This window comes from Chiloscyllium punctatum, chromosome 10, assembly GCF_047496795.1.
Source record: "Chiloscyllium punctatum isolate Juve2018m chromosome 10, sChiPun1.3, whole genome shotgun sequence".
In the NCBI taxonomy this organism is placed as follows: Eukaryota; Metazoa; Chordata; class Chondrichthyes; order Orectolobiformes; family Hemiscylliidae; genus Chiloscyllium; species Chiloscyllium punctatum.
Window position 1 is genome coordinate 89464167 of NC_092748.1, and position 25092 is coordinate 89489258.

General features: G+C 38.5%; 1 protein-coding gene across 1 annotated transcript in view; it reads left to right on the forward strand.

Moving 5' to 3' along the window:
• The window catches only part of kynu (kynureninase), a 213464-nt gene that overhangs the window by 81024 nt on the left and 107348 nt on the right, over positions 1-25092 (forward strand). The window contains exons 3-5 of the mRNA XM_072579727.1: positions 2492-2612; positions 3545-3627; positions 19777-19838. Of these exons, the coding sequence (XP_072435828.1) occupies positions 2492-2612; positions 3545-3627; positions 19777-19838 (266 nt within the window). The remainder of the gene's footprint in view (positions 1-2491; positions 2613-3544; positions 3628-19776; positions 19839-25092) is intronic.

Here is a 25092-nt window from a genome sequence, read left to right on the forward strand (position 1 = left end):
CTGCTGCCTCACAGCGCCAGAGACCCGGGTTCAATTCCCGCCTCAGGCGACTGACTGTGTGGAGTTTGCACGTTCTCCCCGTGTCTGCGTGGGTTTCCTCCGGGTGCTCCGGTTTCCTCCCACAGTCCAAAGATGTGCAGGTCAGGTGAATTGGTCAGGTGAATTGGTTAGTGTTAGGTAAGGGGTAGATGTAGATGTAGGGGTATGGGTGGGTTACGCTTCGGCGGGGCGGTGTGGACTTGTTGGGCCGAAGGGCCTGTTTCCACACTGTAAGTAATCTAATCTAATCTAACACACCATATGCCTTCTTAACAGCACTATCCACCTGGGTGGCAACTTTCAGGGATCTATGTACATGGACTCCGAGATCCGTCTGCACATCTGCACTACCAAGAATCTTTCCATTGACCCAGTACTCTGCCTTCCTGTTATTCTTCCCAAAATACATCACCTCACACTTAGCTGCATTGAACTTCATTTGACACCTCTCAGCCCAATTCTGCAGTTTATCCAGATTAATATTAATTAATTGTACTGGACATCCTAGCGATCAACATAATTTACTGGTAGTGCTTTGAGACATAAAGGGCAGACACCATGACCATTTTGGATTCTCAACTGTTGTATGCTGAAGGACACAACCGTGGAGTATGCCTATCCTGAAGGGGACAGTGGGAAACAAATGAAATTGAATAAGCTGCCGTTGATAAATCTCTGTGAATGTTTATGCTCAAAGTCGAAATGACTGATCTTGTACTTAGGGACTTCTTAATGAAATATCAGGCTGTTAGTTATAAAATAGATATTTTCGATGTTTACAAGGATATACAGGTCACAGATAACAAGTAGAGGGTATTGTAACTTCATCTCAGGTTTATTGCGGTCAAACAATTTACATCTATCTTTTGCTGTACAATTGCTATTGTTAAGTGATTAAATATGAGGATGGAGAACTCAACTGAAAGTTCTTACCAGGAGAAGAAAGATGAAACCCTAAGCCAATCAACACGATTTATGGCCTATTTTAATATAAGGGAGGTACAAATAAAATGATTGTGCCAGTAGGTCTGGTGATATCAGAATAATTGATATGTATAGAAATATTGAGGTAAATATCGCAACACTACAGTCCAAAAAGCACGTTTAATGATATTGATTTCACAACAGTATTGATTTAGCTGACATGATGATTTATAATTGAAGAAAACAATGAAACAATGTTAACTATATAAATGTGGTTTGTAATCTAGCATTTGTTTGCAATCCTCATAGCTATGTAAATTCAGAGTGTCCACATGCTGATTTTTTTAAAGAAAATGTTTTCAAATAATGGAATGTAGGACCTGAAGGATGCAAATGCTGTGAATGAATATTAGACCTCTCGTGGTTGAAATTAGATGGGGCATTGTTCATGAGCAAACAGTGTGGAAAATAGAGTAAGATCTCAGGATGGAATATTCCCAGGACTAGAACAATGTAGAGTATCAGGGGAAATTTAGGAAAATCAGATAAGATGTCCAGCAAAGCCATTCATGACATCAAAACTGAAAAGCCAAGTTTTCCAACTAAGTTCTGGAAGGCAAGAAGAGATTCTGTTTAGTGACAGAGAACTATTAATGGGGATTATCAGTCATCATCATCTTCCTTATCACTTAAACTCTCCTCATTAATATGCAATCTCCCATTTTCCAGCGTGCTGGTGTTATGACACGGAGGCAGACAGGTAAGCCAAATCAGCCGTTCTACCAAGATTAGAAATTGCTGAAGAAACTCAGCTGTTCTGGCATCACCTATGGAGAGAAAGCAGAATTAATGTCTCAGGTCTAGTCTTCCTTCTTTAGAGCATCTCTTTCATTCCACAGAATTCCACATACTACCAGAGTCAACTATGTGAATTGATGCTGTCATTCAAAGTTACTGAAGGAAACAAACTGTTTAAAAGCCTCAAGTATGCTTTATGTCTTCTGACATAATGACCCCTGCTCATTTACTTTAAAATGTCGCTGTAAATTCGTATCAGTCATCGTCAGCAATTATTCAGAGTAAATGTGCATTACTTTCTCATCTAAATAATTATGTGAAGTGCTTTTGGGAATATAGTTAGCAGAACAATAGAAATTCTCATCAAATCACCATGTTAGTTCTACAAACTGTGCCTGATTGGGATAGAATGATGTTTATAGAAATAAAAATGTGACTTCTTTATGTCTGCCATGAATCAACAACAGGAACAGCCTTCAATACTTTGATAGAGATGCATTTTTTTATTTGTCCCTAGCCATTCATAGAAGTAGGCTCCATTTGCTCCATAAATTGCTGCTTACTTATACTGAAAGTAGGCCAATGTGTTAGGCAACAAGTACTTAAACAAAATCAGAAATTGCTGCAGAAACTCAGCAGGGTGTAGCAGCATCTGAAGAGAGTAAGCAGAGTTAATGTTTCAAGTCCAGCCGCTTGGTTGTTATTAACGTTTCTCTTTTATTTTTTCAAGTTGACCAAACTTTGGTAAAGGCAGAGGATGACAGTATTTATTTCAGTGGAAACTCCCTTGGGTTGCAGCCAAAGAAAACAAAGATTTATGTAAATGAAGAACTGGATAACTGGGCCAAATCGTAAGTAAAGCAATCTTTGGTGAATACTATACTCTACGGTTTGTGTTTGTAAAGTCTTTACTGTTTGGTACTTTCACTGATCATAACAATTTGCAACTTTAAAGCATCTTTAAAGTAGGCATTTAACAGCAGCAGTTTTAAAGAAAATTTGAGACCAATCTCTGGCAAGAGAAATTAAACCACATGGCAAAAAGCTTTCTTTTTTTTTCAAAGAGAAAAACTATGTTTAATGAAGAAAAAGATAGAGAGACAGGATGGTCTAAGAGTGGAATTGTGGGAGCAGAAGACTTGGTCAACAAAGGGGAAGGAATTCAAATTAGTGGATGTTCTCAAAATGAATATTGGAGAAGCTCAGGTAACAAGCTAACAAGGAGGGTCATAGAGCTGGATACATTTACATAGATAAGAAGATATCTTTGTGTCATCTGCAAACAAGGACGAGAACTTTGAAATCTATCAAGATGATATCTATCCAGGAGCTGAAGTGCTCAGCACAACAAGATGGAGGAAGATTGACTGGAGAGTTGTGGGAGGAATGATTTTAGTGGAGAGGGTTGAGTAAAGGATTGACAAGCTGTGGTCCATCATTTCAAATATGAAACCAAGAGAAGCTCACCCAGATAGTTCATATTGTAAGCACTGTCTTTTGTAGCATATAACAATTCCTTTAAGGATCACTGTTTCGTATGGATGCTAACATCTTTTGGAACCCAGCAAGCCCAATGCTGGCTAAATTCATGACAACCCAACTTTGGATGTGCTTCCACAGCTAACATTCCTTTTGTTTTACAGTTAGATTTTTGCACTTGTAAACTGGTTATGGCATTTGCCTACAAAACAATAGTAATTATATTTGTTTTGTGACACTGTGAAATTATGAACTTGCATTGACGTTGCATGTTAATTTTAACAATATTTTATTTATATTGCAGAGGTGTTCATGGGCATTTTGTTGGTGCCTTTCCTTGGGCTTTAGCAGATGAGTGCTTGGTTGAACAAATGGCTAACTTAGTCGGTAAGATACAATTCCTCCTCATGGCATAATTGAAAGCAACTAATGCCCACATTGAATTACTGCTTGACTTAACCAGTAAAATGCTACATGATTAGTATGTAAAATCTGTTTCAAACTGAATTGGAATAACTGCACTGATTCTAAGTCATTTCACTGTCAATGTGAAGATTTGATTTGTGATACTTGAAGTTTATTCTCAGGAATTGCTATAAATAAATCATGTTACCTTGGAATAATAACAATGAATTGTTGTAGAGATTAACTTGATGAACAAATATAATCTGAAAATAACTTGAAAACAAATACTCTATAAATGGAACTGAATTGTAATTGAACTGATTTCACTTTACTCACTGATACAATTATTTTTGATGAGTAAGTGCCTCCTAAATCTCATTTATTTTAGCACAATTAAATGCAGCAATGTTGCTACATTACTTGAGATGCTGTTACGTTCTTCCACTCCAGAAAACTTTTGAAATAACAAAATGCTGTAGTTGCTTACATTGCCCCATCCCTCACAATTCTACAGGGACAATGTTCAGCTACTGGATGCACATTTCTATTCTGAGAAATTATTCACTATTAGACCCTTGAAGTCACATTGGGTATCTGATACCTGAAATAAAAAGTGGAAATGCAGAATTGGCCTAACAGTTTAGGGCACTACCTGAAGAGAGAGAAAGAGTTAACATGTCAGGTTAATACTGGATTAGTGGTGCTGGAAGAGCACAGCAGTTCAGGCAGCATCCAACGAGCAGCTTTGGATGCTGCCTGAACTGCTGTGCTCTTCCAGCACCACTAATCCAGTATTTGGTTTTCAGCATCTGCAGTCATTGTTTTTACCATGTCAGGTTAATAGCCATTCAGAAGATCCATTTACCATATTGGAAGCATATCTGATGTCATTATCAGGTGGTCTTATAAGGTAGTGAATACCATCTGAAGAGACAGCAAACCACAATGAGCTCACAATTAAGAGCTGCTGAGATGCAGAGGAATGGCCAGATCTAGCTGAGCCCAGATTCTCCATGAACATCAATGCAGAAGAGTAGACCTATTTCACTAAACTCAGCCGAGTTCTTGAACTTCATTGTTTCTGGCAAGTTTGGTCAAGCAGGAAATCAACTATTCATCCCATGCATTGATTTTGTATTGAAATGTTAGTACATGCCATAGTTACATAATAAGAGACTAACCTGCATTCAGTGAACTCATTGGCTTTCAGCTTTTCTTTTGTTGTCTGCTGTTCTTCTGTTGTCCAGACTATAGCAGATAAGTTTCAACTCCAATCTAACTGCTGTACAGTGTATGGTTAAAATTGAAGCTAATCAAAGCTGATTTCATAAACTGAGAGAGGAGCACTATTTCTGGTACCTCTTATTTCTTGATTGTCTATTTTTCTCTCGCTCCCCACTCTCTCATCACCTTTTTCCTTTCCTCTTCCCCCTTTGCTACCCTTCTCCCTGTTTTCTATTTTGCCTCTGCTTCACCCATCTCCCCCATCCCCCACATATTTTGTCACATCTTCAGCCTTGGTCATTCACAGCTCCTAATCTCCCTATTATCTCTCTATGCGCTGTCATTATCACCTTTTTATTGCTACCTTTGCTTCTGGAGCCATGACTCACCTTCTCTCAGTTTAGTATAAATACTTCCCTACTTCTCCCTTTTTTTTAGCTTTGACAAAGGGTCAGTTAGACTTGGAATGTCAGCTGTTTTCTCTCCTAACAGATGCTGCCAGACCTGCTGAGATTTTCCAGCATTTTCTCTTTTGGCACTATATCTGGTTGCTTTTCCACCAAGAATAGAAAAAAAAATCTGCCAACTCAGAAACCATCTATATCAGTGCTAACAACCTAAAAGCTTATTAAACCCTAATCGGAGGAAATTAGTAGCAAGATAAAAGATGACAAATTCAAAGTTAAAGCAATAAATGCTCAATTTAAGCAGAGCCACAGAGTCATCGAGTCATACAACATGGAAATAGAGCCTTCAGTCCAACTTGTCCATGCCGACCAATTTTCAAAAATAAACTAGTCCAACTTGCATGTATTTCGCCCATATCCCTCTCAACCTTTTTCTGTTCTTATGCCTGTCTGAATGTCTTTTAAATGTTTTAACTGAACCTATCTTCCTCTGGCAGTTAATTCCACATTGGAGCCACCCTCTATGTGAAAACGTTGCCCCTCAGGACAATGTTTAAATCTTTCTTAACTCACCTTAAAATTATGGCCTTTAGTTTTGAATTCCTCTACCTGAGGGAAAAGAAATTTTCTATACATTGTATCGATGCCCCTCATTGATTTTATAAACCTCAGTACAGTCACCGTCAACCTGCTACGCTCCAGTGAAGCAAGTCCCAGCCTCTCTTTATAACTCAATCCTGGCAAATCTTTTCTGCACCCTTTCCACTTCAATAATATCCTTCCTATAGCACGGCAATCAAAACTGTTTCCAGTACTCCGAAAGCGGCCTCATCAATGTCCTACAACCTCAACACGACGTCCAAAATGCTATACCCAATGGTCTGAGCAATGAAAGCTTTCTTAAACACCCTGTCTCCTTGTGATGCTACCTTCAAAGAACTATATACTTGAACCCCTAGGTTTCTCTGTTTTACAACGCTAACCAGGGCCCTACCATTAACTGTATATGTCCTGCCCTGGTTTGCTTTACCAAAATGCAATTCCTCACATTTATCTAAATTAAACTCCATCTGCCACTCCTTGGCCTATTGGCCCAATTGATCAAGATCGGTTTGTATTCTCAGATAACCTTCCTCACTGTCGAGAATTCCATCAATTTTGGTGTCATCCGTAAACTTGCTAACCATTAAGATACAGAAACCTGAACATACGCACCAGTACGTTTACAGCTTCTTCCCGGCTGGTATTAGACTGATGAATGGACTCTCTGGTCTCAAATAATGCTGATCTTGCTAATGTTGATCTTGCCCACCGCATGGTCTGTGCAATGTAACCTGTTGCAGTCTTTTTGATCTGTATGTCCTTGCTTACTATGATCCACTTATACTGATTATAAACAAAGCTTTTCACTGTACCTCGGTACGTGTGGCAATAAATCAGCCAATCAATTAATCAATTGCTCGTAGATTCTTAAACATTAAAAACCGGTAATCAGATTTGACCTTTGTTTATAGTCCTTTGCAATTGATCTGTTTCTGGAACTTAAACTCATTTTGTATAATGCAGTGATGAATTTTGTTGCAAATATTCATATATTTCAACACTATGATCACTGCAAAAATGTGAAGTGCCTTGCATTATTTACCACTCAATTCACTTTAATGTTATGCATCATCATACAAGAGCACTGAGTTTATTGTGTGGCCTGGGAACAAATTGAAAGGTGAAATGTGAATGCGTATTCTGGTTTTAAAATGCTTTAGTCTTTATTATGTGCTCTCATTAATTGTAGGCATTATTTGTATATTGAAATTTAAAAGTCAAACGTAAACATATTTTTTATCAGTTCTACATAATTTAATAAAAACAAAATTAATTTTCAGATCATTGAATATTCCTGAAGGTACTTACTAAAATAACAGTTTCAGTAAGTAATTTGTTCTCTTGAGGAATACCTAGTTCTTACTGTAAGCTATAAGATATAGGAACATAATTAGACCATTAGGCCCATTGAGAGTGTTTGTGAATTAATTATGGCTGATATGTTTCTTAACCCCATTCTCTGGCCTTTATCTCTTACTAATCAAGAGCTGATATATTTTTGTCTTAAAGGCACTCAATCACTTGACCTTTACACAGCCTTCTGCAGCAATGCATTCTACAGATTAACCAACCTCTAACTGAAGAAATTCCTCCTCAGTTCAGTCCTAATTGGTCATTGCTGTGAGGTTGTGCCCTTCTGTCCTAGACTGTACTACTAATGGAAACATCTTCTCTACATTCATTCTGTCCAGGCCTCTCAATATTCTGTTGGCTTCACTGAGACTCCTCCCTCATCCTTCTAAACTCCATTGAGTACTCAACCATTATGCATATGACAAGCCCTTAAATCCTGGGATCATTCTTGTGAACTTCCTCTGGACCCCTTACAAGGCTAGCAAATCATTCATTAGCTTTGCCTTCCTAAACGCCAACTGAATCTGCATATTAACCTTTATAGAAGCCTGAACCAGGACGCCTAAATCCCATTGTGAATCAGATTTCCAAAGCCTTCACCCATTTAGAAAATAGTCTGTACCTATATGCCTACCAAAGTGCATAACTTCACACTTCCTCACATTGTATTCCATCTGCCACTTATTTAGCCACTTTCCTATCCTGTTCAAGTCCTTCTGCAGCCTCCCCATTTCCTCAACATTACTTGTCGCTCCACTTATCTTTGTGTCATCTGCAAATATAGCAACAATGCCCTTAATTCCTTCTTCCAAATCATTAATGTATAATGTGAATAGTTGTGGTTCCAACACTGACCCCCGTGAAACACCACTAGCCACAAGTTACCATCCTGAAAAAGACCCTTTTATCTATACTTTCTGCCTTCTGCCAACCAGCCAGTCTATTATCTATGCCAGTACTTTGCCCCGACACCATGGACTCTTATCAAACAGCTATCTATGCAGCATTTTGTCCAAGACCTCTGGAAATCCAAATAGATCAAGTCCGCTGACTCTCCTTTGTCTAACATGCTTTTGTCCCTCCTCAACAAATTCTAACAGATTTATCAGGCAAGACCTCCTTTTGATGAAACAATGCTAACTCAGCCATATTTTATTTTGAACTTTCAAGTATTCCGCAATCTCATGTCATCCTTAATAATGGGCTCTATAATCTTACCAATGATCAAAGTCAGGCTAACCAGCCTATTTCCTGTTTTCTGCCTTAATCCTTTCTTAAAAAGGGGTGTTATGTTAGCCATTTTAAGTCCTCTATGACTCCCCTTGACTCCAGTGATTCTAGAAATATCATTATAACCTCCTCAGCTATCTACTCCAGAACTCTGGAGTGTAGTCCATCTAGTCCAGGTGATTTATCCACATGTAGATTCTTCAGCTTCATCCCCATCCTCTCCTTGGTGATGGCTATCATTTCTCGCCCTGACTCTCCTGAAGTTCTGGTATGCAACTGGTGCCTTCCACTGAAGATGGTTGCAAAAAAGACCTAGTCAGTTACTCTGCCATTTCTTGGTTCCCCATTATAACTTCTCCAGACTCATTTTCCAGAGGTCCAATGTCTATTCTTGCCGCTCTCATCTTTTAGATATCTAAAAATGCTCCTGCAATCTTCTATATTCCTACTGAGCCTGATTCATATTTAATCTCCTTCCCCTTTTGCTTTTTTAGTTGTTTTCTGCTCATGTTAAAGGCTTCCATTGGCTTCCCATTAATCTTCACCACATTGTATGCTTTCTCATTTGCAATAATGCTGTCCTAGACTTACCTTGTCAGCCATCATTTCCTTGCACTCACCACGTTTCTTCTTCTCAGGATTAACTTTTGCTGTGTCTCCTGAATTCCATCAAAAACTCCCACCATTACTGCTCCACCATCTTTCTTGCTAGGCTCCTCTTCCTATTGACTCTACTCAGCTCCTTCCTCATGTCTTTGTAGTTACCGTTGCTCAATTGTAAATGTGAACCATTACATCTGATTCCAGGTTCTCCCTTTCAAACTGCAAGGTGAATTCTATCATACCATACCATTCTAACACACCATACAAGACTCTTGATTATGCTCACAGAGGATGCTATCTGGCTCTTTAATGATAGAATCTCCAACTAGTACCACTTTTCTTTCTGGTCCCCCTGCTTGATTGGCTTCCTGGACTATTGTGCATTGCTCCATTGACCATCCTCCCTGCAGACATTTTCCTCATATGTACAGGCAGCCATTATCTCATACCTGTTGGGACAAAGTCAAGAGCTGATGCTCCTCCCGATATATCATTCAAATCTACGTCATGCAGTAAGACGTTGGCAGTGACTAGAATATGGTGAAGTTGTTGCATTAGGAAATAGTTTTGGAAGATTTATTGTTGAGCTGTATTGCACTCCATCCATTCGATGATGTTACACAATCATTGGTTAAAGAAAAAGCTAATATTGCATGATGTGCCAGTGAAAACCAATATGACATACCTGGCTCCTAGTAGTTGTAATTGTGCATAACTAGTAAATTAATGTTAATTGTACTTAGTTCATGTAATAAATGACACCTTATAATGAAAAGATGAAAAAAGAAACTATGCTTTATTATGTAACACAATTCCCTTATCTTATTAAATTTTTTTCAGTGGTCTATCACCTATCCATTAATTGGACACAGCATAAAAAAGGAAGGTTGGGTGTCTTGGTAACAATATTTTGATTTATGTTTGTTTCAGTTGACCTCTTGACTTTGTTATTGCGTCCCGCTCAGGTCTGTCAAGTTCAGCAGCCAAAAGGCTGCAGGGTCCAATTAAGCCCTAAATGGGAAACTGTAGATGGTTGAAGAAGAAGTCTAAAGGACTGAAGTTTGAACACTTTTAAACCTTTTGGAAGAATGCTCAGGAAGATTTAAGGCCGCAGCTAAAGAACTTTATTTTAAAAATGTGCAGGGAAACATGGCTTGCATGTTAATCTGTGAAAGACAGGAAAGCACCTATTTTCAATGGGAAGGCGAAAGCCTCCATCATGACTACAAAAGGCAGATAAAGCCCAGTAAGTGGAAACCACCATTTTGATTGTTAAAACATATGGAGAAAACTCATGCAACCATTGGACATACAGTATTGACATTTAATACAATTTGAAACTGAAGCTGTAACATAGTACAGTATTGCTTGCTGTAAATTTAATGTTTTTATTTGAAAAATATCTTACACTATTGCTGTACAACAGAAAATCAGACTAGGGTATGTCACTCTTCAATATTTTAAGAACTCACTCCTCTTCGACAGCAGCAATGAAGAAAGTTCCGAGTTAGGATGGTATGGGACTTGACAGGGAGCTTGCAGATACTGGCGTTCCCATCATCTGCCACAACATATAAAAATAAAGACCCTGAGGAGTGTTGACTTGATGCATACTGAAATAATGTCCGTCATTGTGGAGGAAACTAGAAAAGGAAAACCTTTTTTAAAATTCAAGATGGAAATGAGGAGAAATTCTTTTCTCTAAGTGGAAGGGATAATGAATCTGTAGGGTTCTCTTCCCCGGAGAGCAGTAGAGGTGGCATCACTGATTTTTTTTTCTCTCTGGCAGAGGTGGATGGATTCTTGATTAGTGAAGAAGTCAAAGACTGTCAGTGGAAGGAGGAAAATGGAATTGTGGTCAGAATCAGATTAGCCATGGTTTCATCAAATGATGAATCTGAATAAGCCTATTCATGCTCCAAACTTGTATGTTCGGATATTCATTTGTAAAGGTCCTGCAGTTAGCAATGGATATTGAAAAATAGCTGCTTAAACTGGGTTATGGCTTGAAAACACTCTTTCAAAATCTGTCATGCCATTCCCTTGAAACACCTTTCAAAAGCTTGAAGAATCAATGTGGTGAAAGCAAAATCATCATGCTCTCACCCTCTCTTTAGATAAAGAGTGGCATGTTTAACATGAGCATTACCACAACTCAGATGAGGGCAATGAATGCATGAAGCATTCGACATAAGATGGATGAGCTTGAGGTTCTTTTGGAAATTGGCAGATACGATATTGTGGGGATAACTGAGACGTGGCTTCAAGTGGACAGGGCCCGGGAAATGAATATTCAAGGCTACACGTGCTATCGTAAGGACAGACTGACGGGCAGAGGGGGTGGGGTGGCCTTGTTGGTAAGGGAGGATATTCAGTCCCTTGCGTGGGGGGACCTAGAGTCAGGGGATGTAGAGTCAGTGTGGATAGAGCTGCGAAATACTAAGCATAAAAAGACCCTCTTGGGAGTCATCTACAGGCCCCCAAACAGTAGTCTGGATGTCGGATGTAAGTTGAATCAGGAGCTGAAATTGGCCTGTCGCAAAGATGTTACTACAGTTGTTATGGGGGATTTTAACATGCAGGTAGACTGGGAGAATCAGAATGGTATTGGACCTCAAGAAAGAGACTTTGTGAAGTGCCTCCGAGATGGATTCTTAGAGCAGCTGATGCTGGAGCTGACCAGGGAGAAAGCAATTCTGGATCTGGTATTGTGTAACGAACCAGAATTGGTCAGAGACCTCGAAGTGAAGGAGCCATTGGGAAGTAGTGACCATAATACAATAAGCTTCAATCTGCAATTTGAGAGGGAGAGGGTACAGTCAGAAGTGACAGTGCTTCTGTTGAATAAAGAGAACTATGGAGCTATGAGGGAGGAGCTGACCAAAGTTCAATGGTGCAATACCTTAGCATAGATGACCGTGGAGGAACAATGGCGGATATTTCTGTGTATAATGCAGAAGTTGCAGGATCAGTTCATTCCTAAATGGAAGAAAGATCCTGGGAGGCGGCATGGGTGGCCGTGGCTGATGAGGGAAGTTAAGAAACATATAAAGTTAAAAGAGAAAAAGTGTAACATAGCAAAGATAGGTGGGAAAACGGAGGACTGGGAAGCTTTTAAAGAACAACAGAGGATTACTAAGAAGGAAATACGCAGAGGGAAAATGAGGTACGAAGGTAAACTGGCCAATAATATAAAGGAGGATAGTAAAAGCCTTTTTAGGTATGTGAAAGGCAAAAAAATGGTTAAGACTAAAATAGGGCCCTTGAAGACAGAAACAGGGGAATATATTACGGGGAACAAAGAAATGGCAGAAGAATTAAATGGGTACTTCAGATCTGTGTTCACTGGGGAAGACACAAGCAATATCCCTGAGGTAACAGTGGCTGAAGGACCTGAACTTAAGGGCATTTATATTTGCCAGGATTTGGTGTTGGAGAGACTGTTAGGTCTGAAGGTTGATAAGTCCCTGGGGCCTGATGGTCTACACCCCAGGGTACTGAAGGAGATGGCTCGGGAAATCGTGGATGCGTTGGTGATTATTTTCCAGAGTTCGATAGATTCGGGGTCAGTTCCTGAGGATTGGAGGGTGGCTAATGTTATACCACTTTTTAAGAAAGGTGGGAGAGAGAAAGCAGGAAATTATAGACCAGTTAGTCTGACCTCAGTGGTGGGAAAGATGCTGGAGTCTATTATAAAGGATGAAATTACGGCACATCTGGATAGTAGTAACAGGATAGGAAAGAGTCAGCATGGATTTATAAAGGGGAAATCAGGCTTGACTAATCTTCTGGAATTTTTTGAGGATGTAAATCTGAAGATGGACGAGGGAGATCCAGTAGATGTAGTGTACCTGGACTTTCAGAAAGCTTTTGATAAAGTCCCACATAGGAGGTTAGTGAGCAAAATTAGGACGCATGGTATTGGGGGCAAAGTACTAGATTGGATTGAAAGTTGGTTGGTTGATAGGAAACAAAGGGAAGTGATAAACGGCTCCATTTCGGAATGGCAGGCAGTGACCAGTGGGGTACCGCAGGGATCCGTGCTGGGACCGCAACTTTTTACAATATATGTTAATAATATAGAAGATGGTATCAGCAATAACATTAGTGAATTTGCTGATGATAAAAAGCTGGGTGGCAGGGTGAAATGTGATGAGGATGTTAGGAGATTACAGGGTGACGTGGACAAGTTAGGTGAGTGGGCAGATGCATGGCAGATGCAGTTTAATGTGGATAAATGTATGGTTATCCACTTTGGTGGCAAGAACAGGAAGGCAGATTACTACCTCAATGGAATTTAGGTAAAGGGGCAGTACAGAGAGATCTGGGTGTTCTTGTACATCAGTCAATGAAGGCAAGCATGCAGGTACAGCAGGTAGTGAAGAAGGCTAATAGCATGCTGGCCTTCATACAAGAGGAATTGAGTATAGAAGCAAAGAGGTGCTTCTGCAGCTGTACAGGGCCCTGGTGAGACCACAACTGGAGTATTGTGTGCAGTTCTGGTCTCCAAATTTGAGGAAAGACATTCTGGCTATTGAGGGAGTGCAGCGTAGGTTCACGAGGTCAATTCCTGGAATGGGGGGATTACCTTACACTGAAAGACTGAAGCGACCGGGCTTGTATACCCTTGAGTTTAGAAGACTGAGAGGGGATCTGATTAAGATATATAAGATTATGAAAGGATTGGACACTCTGGCAGCAGGAAACATGTTTCCGCTGATGGGTGAGTGCCGAACCAGAGGACACTGCTTAAAAATATGGGGTAGACCATTTAGGACAGAGATGAGGAGAAACTTATTCACCCAGACAGTGGTAGCTGTGTGGAATGCTCTGCCCCAGAGTGCAGTGGAGGCCCAGTCTCTGGATTCATTTAAGAAAGAGTTGGACAGAGCTCTCAAGGATTGTGGAATCAAGGGTTATGGAGATAAGGCAGGAAGAGGATACTGATTAGGAATGATCAGCCATGATCATATTGAATGGCGGTGCAGGCTCGAAGGGCAGAATGGCCTACTCCTGCACCTATTGTCTATTGTCTATTGTCTATTAGTGAGAAATTGAAACCTTTGTGGTAACTTCAGCCAAAACATAAATTGAACCCATGCTGTTGCCATTAATCAGCATTTTCAAACCAACTGTCCAGGCAACTGAGGTAACTGACCCTCAATTAAACACCCCAAAAATCAATCAGTAAGTAGTTGGTGACCTATCGCCTTAAATAGAGTTGGAGATTTAGTAACAGAAGTAACAGGAATGTAAAGTACTGGGCTAATGGTAAAAGTCTTGGCAGTGCAGATGAACAGAGTCCTTGGTGTCCAGGTGCATAAATCCCTGAAAGTTGACACCCAGGTTGATAGGGTTGTTCAGAAGGCGAATTGTGTGTTGGCGTTTATTGGTAGGGGGATTGTGTTTCGGAGCCACGAGGTCATGCTTCTGCTGTACAAGACACTGGTAAAGGCCCCACCTGGAGTATTGCATGCAGTTCTGGTCACTGCATTGTAGGAAGGATGTGGAAGTTTTGGAAAGGGTTTAGAAGAGATTTACTAGGATGCTGCCGGTATGGAAGGAAGGTCTTATGAGGAAAGGCTGAGGGAACTGAGTTTGTTTTCATTGGGGAGAAGAAGGTTGAGAGGTGACTTAATTGAAACATAAAAGATAATCAGAGAGTTAGATAGGGTGGATAGTGAGAGCCGTTTTCTTCAGATGTTGAACGATAACGTGAGGAGACATAGCTTTAAATTGAGGGGTGATAGATTTCTGACCGATATTAGGGATAGTTTCTTCACTCAGAGTAGTAGAGGCATGGAACGGCCTGCCTGCAATAGTAGTAGACACACTGACATTAAGGGCATTTAAATGGACATTAGACACACATATGGATAATAATGGAACAGTGATTCATAATCTGATGGGCATCAGATTATTTTCACAGGTTGGCGCAACATTGAAGGCCGAAGGTCCTGCACTGTGCTGTAACATTCTGTATTCTATGTTCTATTGCAGAGAATGGAACTGGTGGCTCTTTTATAATTGAATATAATTTCAGCTGGGACCCTTAAAGAGCCTCGAGCTGAAATGTTGAGCTCCAAATGGCAATACTGGCAACAAATTAGAATTTTACACCAATTAACATCTTACTTTACCTGCTCTGAAACTCTCTGGCACAGTCTTACTCTGACCCTGTGTAGACACCATCACCAAAATGACATTGGCCATGATTCAACACAAGCTTGCAGGCGTACATGTGAATATCCTTTTGGAGCAATAAGGGAACTAAAGGATGAATAGAAATGATCCCAATTTCTTACATTTCTGCTGCTCATAACTAAGGAATGGAGATGATGTTTTTGAAGTATTTGCTCTCAAGGAAACAATTCGTCATTTGCTGTGGCTGTATCTTGTAGAGAACGTTGAAGGAAGCTTTTATACTAACTTCCATTTATTTCAGTTTTCACTTTAAAAGAAGGTATTGATAGTATTGTTCTTCTAACCCACTTAGAATATAATTTTGAATGAATGAACATGCTGAGACAAAAAAAAGGTAACTGGAGGGCAGAGGACATCAACAAATAAAGACAATAAGCTGGCTGGGGAGAACTGCAATAATGTTACCACTGCATCAATCAATTTCAGAACTTTAAGTGCTATCAACTACAATAGTCTTCTGGTTGCCTCACAGGGAGATGTATCTTTTATCTTTGATGACAAAACTAATGGAGAAGTGCTTTCTTCGCCCTTTGTTCAGTAGATCAGTCGCAAAACCTTAAATTTGAATGTTTTTAAATTTTATTTTATGTAATACTGTTTGCTTTCAAATACTATAGATGGTCTGATAATGACACTGTGACTGATGAAACCTGGACTTGAAAGACTAAAGTGAAAGGCAGGAGCAGGACATTATTATGGAAATAAAGTGTGTTCTGGGGGTGAGGAACTGAAGTATTGTATCAGGATCAATACAGGAGCCTCTATGTTTTTTAATTTAGAGCCAAAGGCTTTGTATTCAGAAACTGAATGCTAATAAAACTAAAGTAATGGGAGGATTGGTGCCTGCAGTAGCAGCTGTCAGATTGGATATGCATTCAAGGATTCACCACAAGAATCAAATAAAATCTGTAACTGGACAACAAAATGACAGATGGAATTCAATATGGATAATTGCAAACTACTTCATTTTGGAAAAAAAAGAGATCCACATGTGGGCTCTTTTTGAATTACGTTAACATTCAGTTGAAAGAGATCTTACAATGTTAGTAAACCCAACATTTGAGTCACTCAGTGCATTAATCAACAAAGTTATAAAATAAGTTGGAGGATTTTTTTCAAACTAGAACTGTGTACTTCTCCAGTCAGTACATACCTTGAGTAACATGTACAACTTTATTGAGTGAATCACAGTAGAAACATTGTACTGGATTTTGCAGTCAACAACAAAGCAACTGCACGTACTGTTGATTGCAAAGGGAATCATCCACAAAGGTCTACCAGCCTGTGTGCACACTAATTACTGCTTGCTTAATTGTCATTTATTCGATTGCCAAATCATTAAGATTTCCAGACAAATAGCAAGTATGACATCAGAAAACTCGGTGAACAGCCAATCAGATTGAGATACGTTCATAGACAGCCAATCAGCAAGTTTAAAACACCGGTAATCCTTCATTATGGTTTTATGTTTTCAGATATTAAAATAAAGGATAATGATTGGATTAAACTGGAGACAACATGCAATAAACAAGCTCTAAAACAAAAAGAAAGTAAACTTTTTATCATATTACATTGCATCAGTATGAAACTAGCTTCTCAGTGTTAGAGGAATTAAGCATGCTGTTCAGTACTCAGATTAAATCTTACTCAACAAGGTGCAATTTTTCACGACTTTTTGCAACAAGTCTAACATTGTAAGAATAGTAGTTTTCATAGATTGTTCAGCAATTTCAGATGAGATGGGACTCAATAGTGCAAATCTTGTATCACTGAGAAAATTGTCTTGATTTCCTTTGTGTGGAATTCCACAGACGTTGTCAGTTTTGATGATGCAATGATTGTGAACACTGACAGTTTTGCTGACATGATAACGACAAAATTCAAGCCATTCAAATCAGAAGGCAGCAAAATGATGAGTCATACCATTGATCCTGGAAATTTGGGCTATAGATTATAATAAACGATTTAGACGCTTCAACTTTGAAAGGAAGAAACTATGAAAAAGCTTTTTAGGAGCATGCAAGCTGTTCAAGAAAGAGTAACAGAACAAATGTCATGGTGCTGAAAATATCAATTTATTTTATAGACAGTTGAGTGTTTCTGGATGGGCTAAAGCATAGAAAGTACTCTTGCTCATCATATTTATCTTGTGATTTTGTGATCTTGTGCTTTTCAACCTGAGACCTAGTTCTTCATTATTTAGTTGAAGGTGGGAGAGCACTGAGCAATTCTTTGTTAGTAGCTCTGAGAAACACTTTATTCATGTGATTTCCTCCGCCCATTACTGCATCTGACAATCTTCTTAGTATGTGAGCTTTTTCAGATTATCGTCTTTGAAGACTCCCTCCCAGCCTTCATTATTCTATCTGTTTGCCTCTTTTCACTGTCATTAAATGTGATCATATCATTGTGTGTTTTATACAATGTTGCATGCTGTCTTCTTTGACTGAAATCTCTTTGATTTCACTCCTTTTCACATTTTTTGTTAAGACAGGTATGTGCCAGAATGCCTTGTAATTTTAACATTCAATTTTCAGCATGTCTTATGTTTCATGTTTTTGGAAATGATTTTGACATAATTTCTGTTTTGCTATGAGCTCCAACTTGAAGCATTGCAGTAGATTATTAAATCTAGAAATGTCTTTTTTTTGGCTTTGTGAAGACTACATTTTAAATGCTGCAAGCCAGCAATTGGTCCTTACACGGTGCTGCTTGACAATTATAACTAGGGACATTGCTAATTAGCCCTTAACTGGGCTTCTGCATTCTCTCACTAAATCCATCTATTCCTCTTTGGTAATAATGTCTGTCTCCAGCTCTGCCTCAGCTTATCTGTTGCTGAAAACATGTTTGTATCTTCAAAACCTTTCATGATAACCTTCCTAAGATGAATAAAATTGGTTGATGCCATAACTCTGGCTGCAGCAAAGAATTCCCTCCTCATGATCTCTGAGGCAACACTTCTTTTTCTGTTTCAATACAAATACTGTTTATGTGCACCTTTTGTAGTATCTCCCAAAGAGGCTAACCTACATCTGTAAAAGATTAACCTGCTTATTAGCTCCAGTTCTTCCATCTTTCCTATTGGACTAATGAAATAAATCCAGGGATCAACAGTCAGAAATCTTTGAAATGATTTAGAAATTGGATATCTCATCTGCTGTAGTATTTAAACTTCTGGTCAAATAATTTGGTGATTCGGTGGTAGCCATTTCATAGAAGTCACATGGAGCACCTTGGAAGTATGTGTGCTGTCAGTCTCGCTCAGCTCTCAAGTTTCCCTAATGTTTCTTCCTAGTGCCTTCTCAAATTAACCTAACTACTACCTCCAGCTCTAATTAATATTAGCCCCAACTCGTGAATAGATTCATTTAGAACTGATCTCTTGATCATCCCCCAGATCTAGTCTCTGTGCTCAGGAATCTGAGTCCAACCCCAGTTGATAACGTATCCAGCTGAAATCACTGTCTAAGTGGCTACTCCTCTTCTTACAAGAGCCTGGAACTTGGAATAATCTGTAGATTATTCTCCTTGAGGTACTGGTTCATAAATTCCTTCCCTGATGAATTGGAATCTTACCTGTGCATTGCTTCAAACCTTTTCCTATTTCATTGGTTCACACATGGACCACAAACTCTCACCGGTGCCCTTGCATTTTAACATATCCTTTAGCTTCTGCATATCTATGATGTGAAAACACTGAATTAAATATATTAATTAATATTGCAGTGAACATAAATTATACAACGGTAGGCCATGAGCCTGTCATCATTCAATCTTCTTTTAATGGAATGAAGAGACATGTGCCAGATAGATAGGAAATGGATCTGACCACTGTTTAAAATATATTTTCTATAATGTTTTCTTAGCTGTCAGAAATTGTGATTATCAAGAAAGGTTTTGCTAAACATCATGCCACAGTAAAATGTGTTCAGTCAGATTAATTTACCCTAATTGAAAAAAAATGCTTGAGCAAAAGGATGAAATTAGCTAGAAATGTCTTTTCAAAGAAGCTGCAACCTGTTTTTGTTCCCCAGTGCTGTCTGATCGCAAAATGCAAACAGTCCATTCTAACTGCCATTATATGAAGTGTATAGTCAAGCACAAATTGCAGCAAACTTCTGGAAAAAGATGCATCATTAAACAATGAACAGATAATTCCTTATTGAAGATAGCTTGGTGTCATGTCAATGACAGATCCAGTAATTTTAAAAAAATCTGATTCTGACACAGCACATTTGGTGGTATATACTTAACAACAAATTTAAATATTTTGGAGGACCCAATATGTTTACACCAAATGGACTCCAGTAGTTTAAGGAGACAGCTCAATACCACATTCTCAAGGGCAATTAGGAATGGACAATAAACACTGGCCCAGCAGCGACACCCCCATCCTATGAATGACTGAAAAAAAATAATTCAAAGTGTACGATATAACATGATATGAAAGCAAAGGGCATGTTTTACATTGTACATACTGTATTAAAAGCTTTCTACCTCACAGGTGCTAAAAAGGAAGAAACTGCATTGATGAATGGACTAACTGTGAACTTACATCTCCTGCTGGTGAGAAGTCATTTTTATTACACTACATTTTGAAAAATCATACAATTAGACTCCAGTACTATGAAGAACTGGTACATGGTAACTACTTGTATTATAATCATTTTTTTTCCATTTTTGTTACACTGTGCATCATGTGGAGGTCACCTAACCATTAGAAAAAATACAGAGTTGCTTGTCTCAGTTTCATTTTACATAATTTAATTTGGTGAAATTAAAAACTGTTCAATGAAAACATGAGTGTGATAGAAAGACAATTACTTTTTATTACCATAATACACTATGTGTATATGCACTCTGTGCAAAATTAAAGTACAATGTGATGCGACCTATTGCATGGACACATCCATCAGAATTAGCTATAACCCGAAGCGATCAACAAATGCAGTCTTTGAGAAAGCACTTTTGTGGATATTTTCCTTTCCTCATTTTATTTTCCTTTCGTCTTGAAATGTTACATTATCTTTTTGTTTTTTTTCCACTTTTTTCTTTTGAATGCAATTGTAGTAACCGTATGCTGTTAAGGATATCCAAGCAAAAAAAATGACGAAAAATGGCAGCAAGCTGATAACTAGATTGAGGCATTCAAGTTGTAAGATGATTCTGAAGAAACTAGAAATGCTTACTCAATGAATGTTGCAAGAATCTAATAGTTTTATGAGAATAAGTAGATAACATCAAAGAATTCTGATGAACTGCGCAATCAAAGCACATTGACTAGAGCTCTTTTAACACAGTGGTACTGTCCCTATCTCTAAGCCAGGAGACATGAGTTTGTCACCCCTCCTGCTCCAAAAGTGTAATAATACCATTCCTGAACATGTTGAATAGTGAGTCTCTCAAAGCCCAGTGGCTCATGTTTGGAGAAGATTTGAAGATTCAACTACTTCATCAGAAGAGAGGTGAACCTGTGGAGCAGATAAAGACAGAAATTGCTGGCAAAACTCAGCTGGTCTGGCCATATCTATGGGGAGAAACCAGTGGTAATGTTTCAAGTCTGGTCACTCATCGAAGAGACAATTTCTGTTTTTATTTCTGATCTCCAGCATCCACAATTATTTGTTTTATTTCTGTGGCATAGATAGCCTTGAGTAGCACTGAAATATGTTAGTGTTGAAAAATATTAAAGAAAGAAAGGATTAGATGTATAATGAAGAAATTGACATTTTGAGGGATATTAATTTTTGTCATCAGCTTAATTGTCCATAATACTTTTCTAATCTTGTGCTTTAATGTATTTTCTCCTCCCTTTTCTTCCTTATGTCTTCTCCTTTGTCCTCAGGACGCAGGTACTGATTGTCTTTTGGAATCTCATCCAGTGCTCAATCTTTATAGGATTTAAACATTGGGATAGATATTGACCTTGTGTGATAAAGTGAAACAGACGTTAGTGTGTCAGCAGCCCATTTTACAACTCCCCTGACTTCAATGGAAATTAAAACTATTGTAAAATGAGCTGCTGATTTGTTATCTGATTACACAATCATATGTGTAACAGGAACTTGCAATTTCTGATCAGCCAAAAATGATTTTGGCAATATCTGAGAGTAAATGGCTCTGGAAATGTCTGATAGTGACCATAATCTGTGTCCATTTCTAATCCTAATGTTCATGGAAGCGGGGAATTCATTTTCTTATTTATTGCCCTTACTGCAACTTGCTAATAGAATCGGAGAAAATGTAATACAGCACAATGCTACTATTCAGCATTTTCTTCTGCTGCTGCTCACACTTTTCATTGTAGCTGTACCTATTCATCTCACTTTGCTTTTCCTTTCCTATATCCATCAGTGTTACTTTTAAGTCATCCTGTCATAGATGTTGCAATTAACATTGCTTTACTGACGGAGTGGCTTTCAATGTATAACAACATTGTTTACTTAAAAAAAACTTCATGTTTTATTCTTTACATATTAATTCAAAATTTATGACCCTTGTGGTTGATTCCCTGATCAGTGATTATAATCCTTCTCTAATTTGTCCCATTTAACCTTTTCAAAATGTTGACTATGACTGTAAGACTTTATCTGAACTTTATTTACTCTATTGAGTGGAGCCCATGTTCTGAAATGAAGATGAGAGACTTGAAATAGAGGATTTGTTAATTAAAACATATATTACCTTGACAAATCCACTTTGTGCATTTTTCATGGTTCTATTATACATTCTATAATCTGATGTGACTGTCGATACCAAGTGTTTCATTTTTATATCAAAAAATATTTTTACATTTCTATTTCGTGCCACCATTTAGAAAACTTATATGGCATTTTTATAGGTTTCCTACCTATAATACTGCTTTTTAAAGATATCTGTATCTATGCTCCATGAACTTTGTTCCTCCTTTAAAATAATTTTCTCTGTTCTTTTCTTTCTCATGTGCATTCTCATACCATATTTCTGATGTTCATCATATGAGGTCACATTATTGTGATTTGGAGGTGCTAGTGTTAGACTGGGGTGTGCAAAGTTAAAAATCACAACACCAGGTTATCATCCAACAAGTTTGCAGTATTTGGAAGCACTAGCTTTCGGAGTGCTGCTCCTTCACCAGGTAGTTATGGAGTCATACTCCACAGGTAGTGCTTCCAAATACACCTATTGGACTATAATCTAGTGTTGTGTGAGTTTTCACAATATTGTGAAAATCCTTATCCCTCAAGTTGTAGAGAGCTATTTTTTTCTGATAAATGCTACTGACAGGAAGCTTAGTCTGAAGGTCATAGATGTTGGGAACCTGAGAGCTCACAGTTTTACATTCATTAAAAATAATAGATATCCAATCATGGGCTGCCCTTGACAGTATGAAATCAGCTGAGTTTCATCAGCTAATGGTTAGAATGTTGAGTTGCAACAGAAGTGTTTGACTGGAGCCAAATTCTTTCTTCCAAACTGTACTTGTTTGAGAATAAGTATTTTGTCTTGATTTGGAGTTCAATAGCCACGCCTTTGAACACCACAACTTTAGCAACAAGCTGAAAGCAACACCTTGTACTGATGTTTTGCTACCATAGCATGGCAAAGGTTGCTATTGTGTCCCTAATAACTTCCTGCGGAGGAGATTTCATGGAGACACTCAGCAATGTGGATGTAAGGTCCTCGTATTCTGAACATGAATATGGTCTACAGTGTGGCAACTGGGTGTGTAGTGCATACTCATTATGAGCTGGAAGTACACAATTTGCTGTATTTATAAAGATTAAAAATCAATGTTCACTAGTCATGCCTGAAACAGGCATCAGACCCGTTGATTTTACAAATAACTCAACATCTCCTTTGAGGCCCCACTGAAAGACTGATATTCTTTTTCTCTCTGAGACCGATTCTGTCTATTAAAGCACACCTAGCAAGGTAAAATTTGAAAACATATTTACCTAAAAATGGAGCCAGGACTTTACCTTCAATGCTTTTTGTGGACATTAATAGTTCCCTGCCCCATCACACTTTGTCCCTAAACCTGATATTTACAGTTTTTCTTTTCCCATGTGCTGCTACCTCCCTCCTTGACCATCCCTATCTCATCCCAGCAGCTCCATAAGACCATCACATCATAAGACATTAGAACAGGAGTAGGCCATTCGGTCTCTCGAGCCTGCTGTACTGTTCAATCAGATCATTCCTGATCTAACATTCTTCACATTTATGTTTCTGCATTTTCCCTTTAACCTTTGATTCCAGAGTTAATAGCCTAAAAAGCTGCCCGAAAGATTTAATGATCTGTGGTATGAATTTCCCCCTTCTTGACATAAATTTTAATCTGGCAATTCTAATCAAGTCAAAGAAATCTCCAAACTTTATCACAACAACATTGTCATCAAGCAGCCATTAACATTGAAATGTTTTTACAGTCAGAAAACCAGGAAATAAGTTGTTGAATAAAGGCAAAATACTGCAGACGGTGGAATTCTGAATTAAACACATAAATTCAACAAGTCTGGTAGCATCTGTGGAGAAAAGTACTAAGAAATAAAGTTAACTGATCTTCTTGCTTAAGTTTTACAAATGTTGATTTAAAGATTGGGGTATACATGGTTGTAGCTGAAATGTCATGAATAAACTTCTAAAAATCCAAATGGTAATTCTATTCATAATTTGTGGAATCATTATCGTATTTGAAATAGAGATTATGTAAAAGTAAAACTATTTTGCGAAGTGGTCCCCATGATAGTTTAACCCTGGTGTATGATAGGTATCCTTTTGGTCATTGTAACTAGTGCAAGATGACATGATCATTGGAAAGGTCACAAAAGGTAAAGTATAAAGTTTTGTCTGTGTGGGGCTAAGGAAAGGAGAGTTCACCCCTTGAGAGTTCACCCTAACTTTGCCCCAACCTTCCCATTGGTGAGACTCTTATAATACTCAGTCCTCACCTTTTGGTTTAGCACAGCATTCTCTGGGGCATGTGACTTAACCATGTGACCACACGCTCCTGTGATAGCTGGAAGTCTAAACTAACAACAGACGATATTGGAAATACCGAGTAGGTCAGGCAGCATCTGTGGAGGGAGAGAGAATTACCATTTCAGGTTGATTGCACTGAATCATAGACAGAGAAAACAGAAGTAGGAAGAGGCTGATCATCCAACTCAGTACCCTGATTTCATTTTATCCCCTCACCCTTTGGTCCATTTTGGTAAAGAACTATATCCTTCTGACCTCACCTGCTGTCTGTGACAAAATATTACACAGGCTCATCACTCTCTGAATGAAGAACTTTCTTCTTATTTCACCTCATCTCACCTGTCGTTACAACTAGCATTATTGAAATGGTAAGATTTGAGCAAGGGATAGGCCAAGAACAAAAGGAAGGTCAGTGAAGACAGGAGAGATTGACAGACAGAAAAAAATTGTCTTTGAAGGCCAAAGGAAATGGTCATGGACAGGAAAGGAAAGAAACAGTAGATGTGCCTAGAGAGGTGTACTGCTGTCTGAAAACAAAAAAAAATGAGGAAAAAAAAACAGAGATATTCAAAGAAAGTACTCAAAACAAGTGGGGCAGATTTTAACAAATTGATATTTTTAAACTCAGTGTTGAGTCTGGAATGCTGTGAAGTGTTTAATTGAAAGCTGAGGTTTTGTTGGTTAACCTGGCATTGGACTTCACTGGAACAATGCAGCAAAGCAAGAACAGAAAAGCTGCATAAAAATCCCATTTTACCCCCACCCCCACCACCCACCTCCACCCTGGCACTGTATTTTTCAAAGCCATATATGTGGTCAGTTTCATCGTGATTGTTATAAATAAGACGAATGTTCT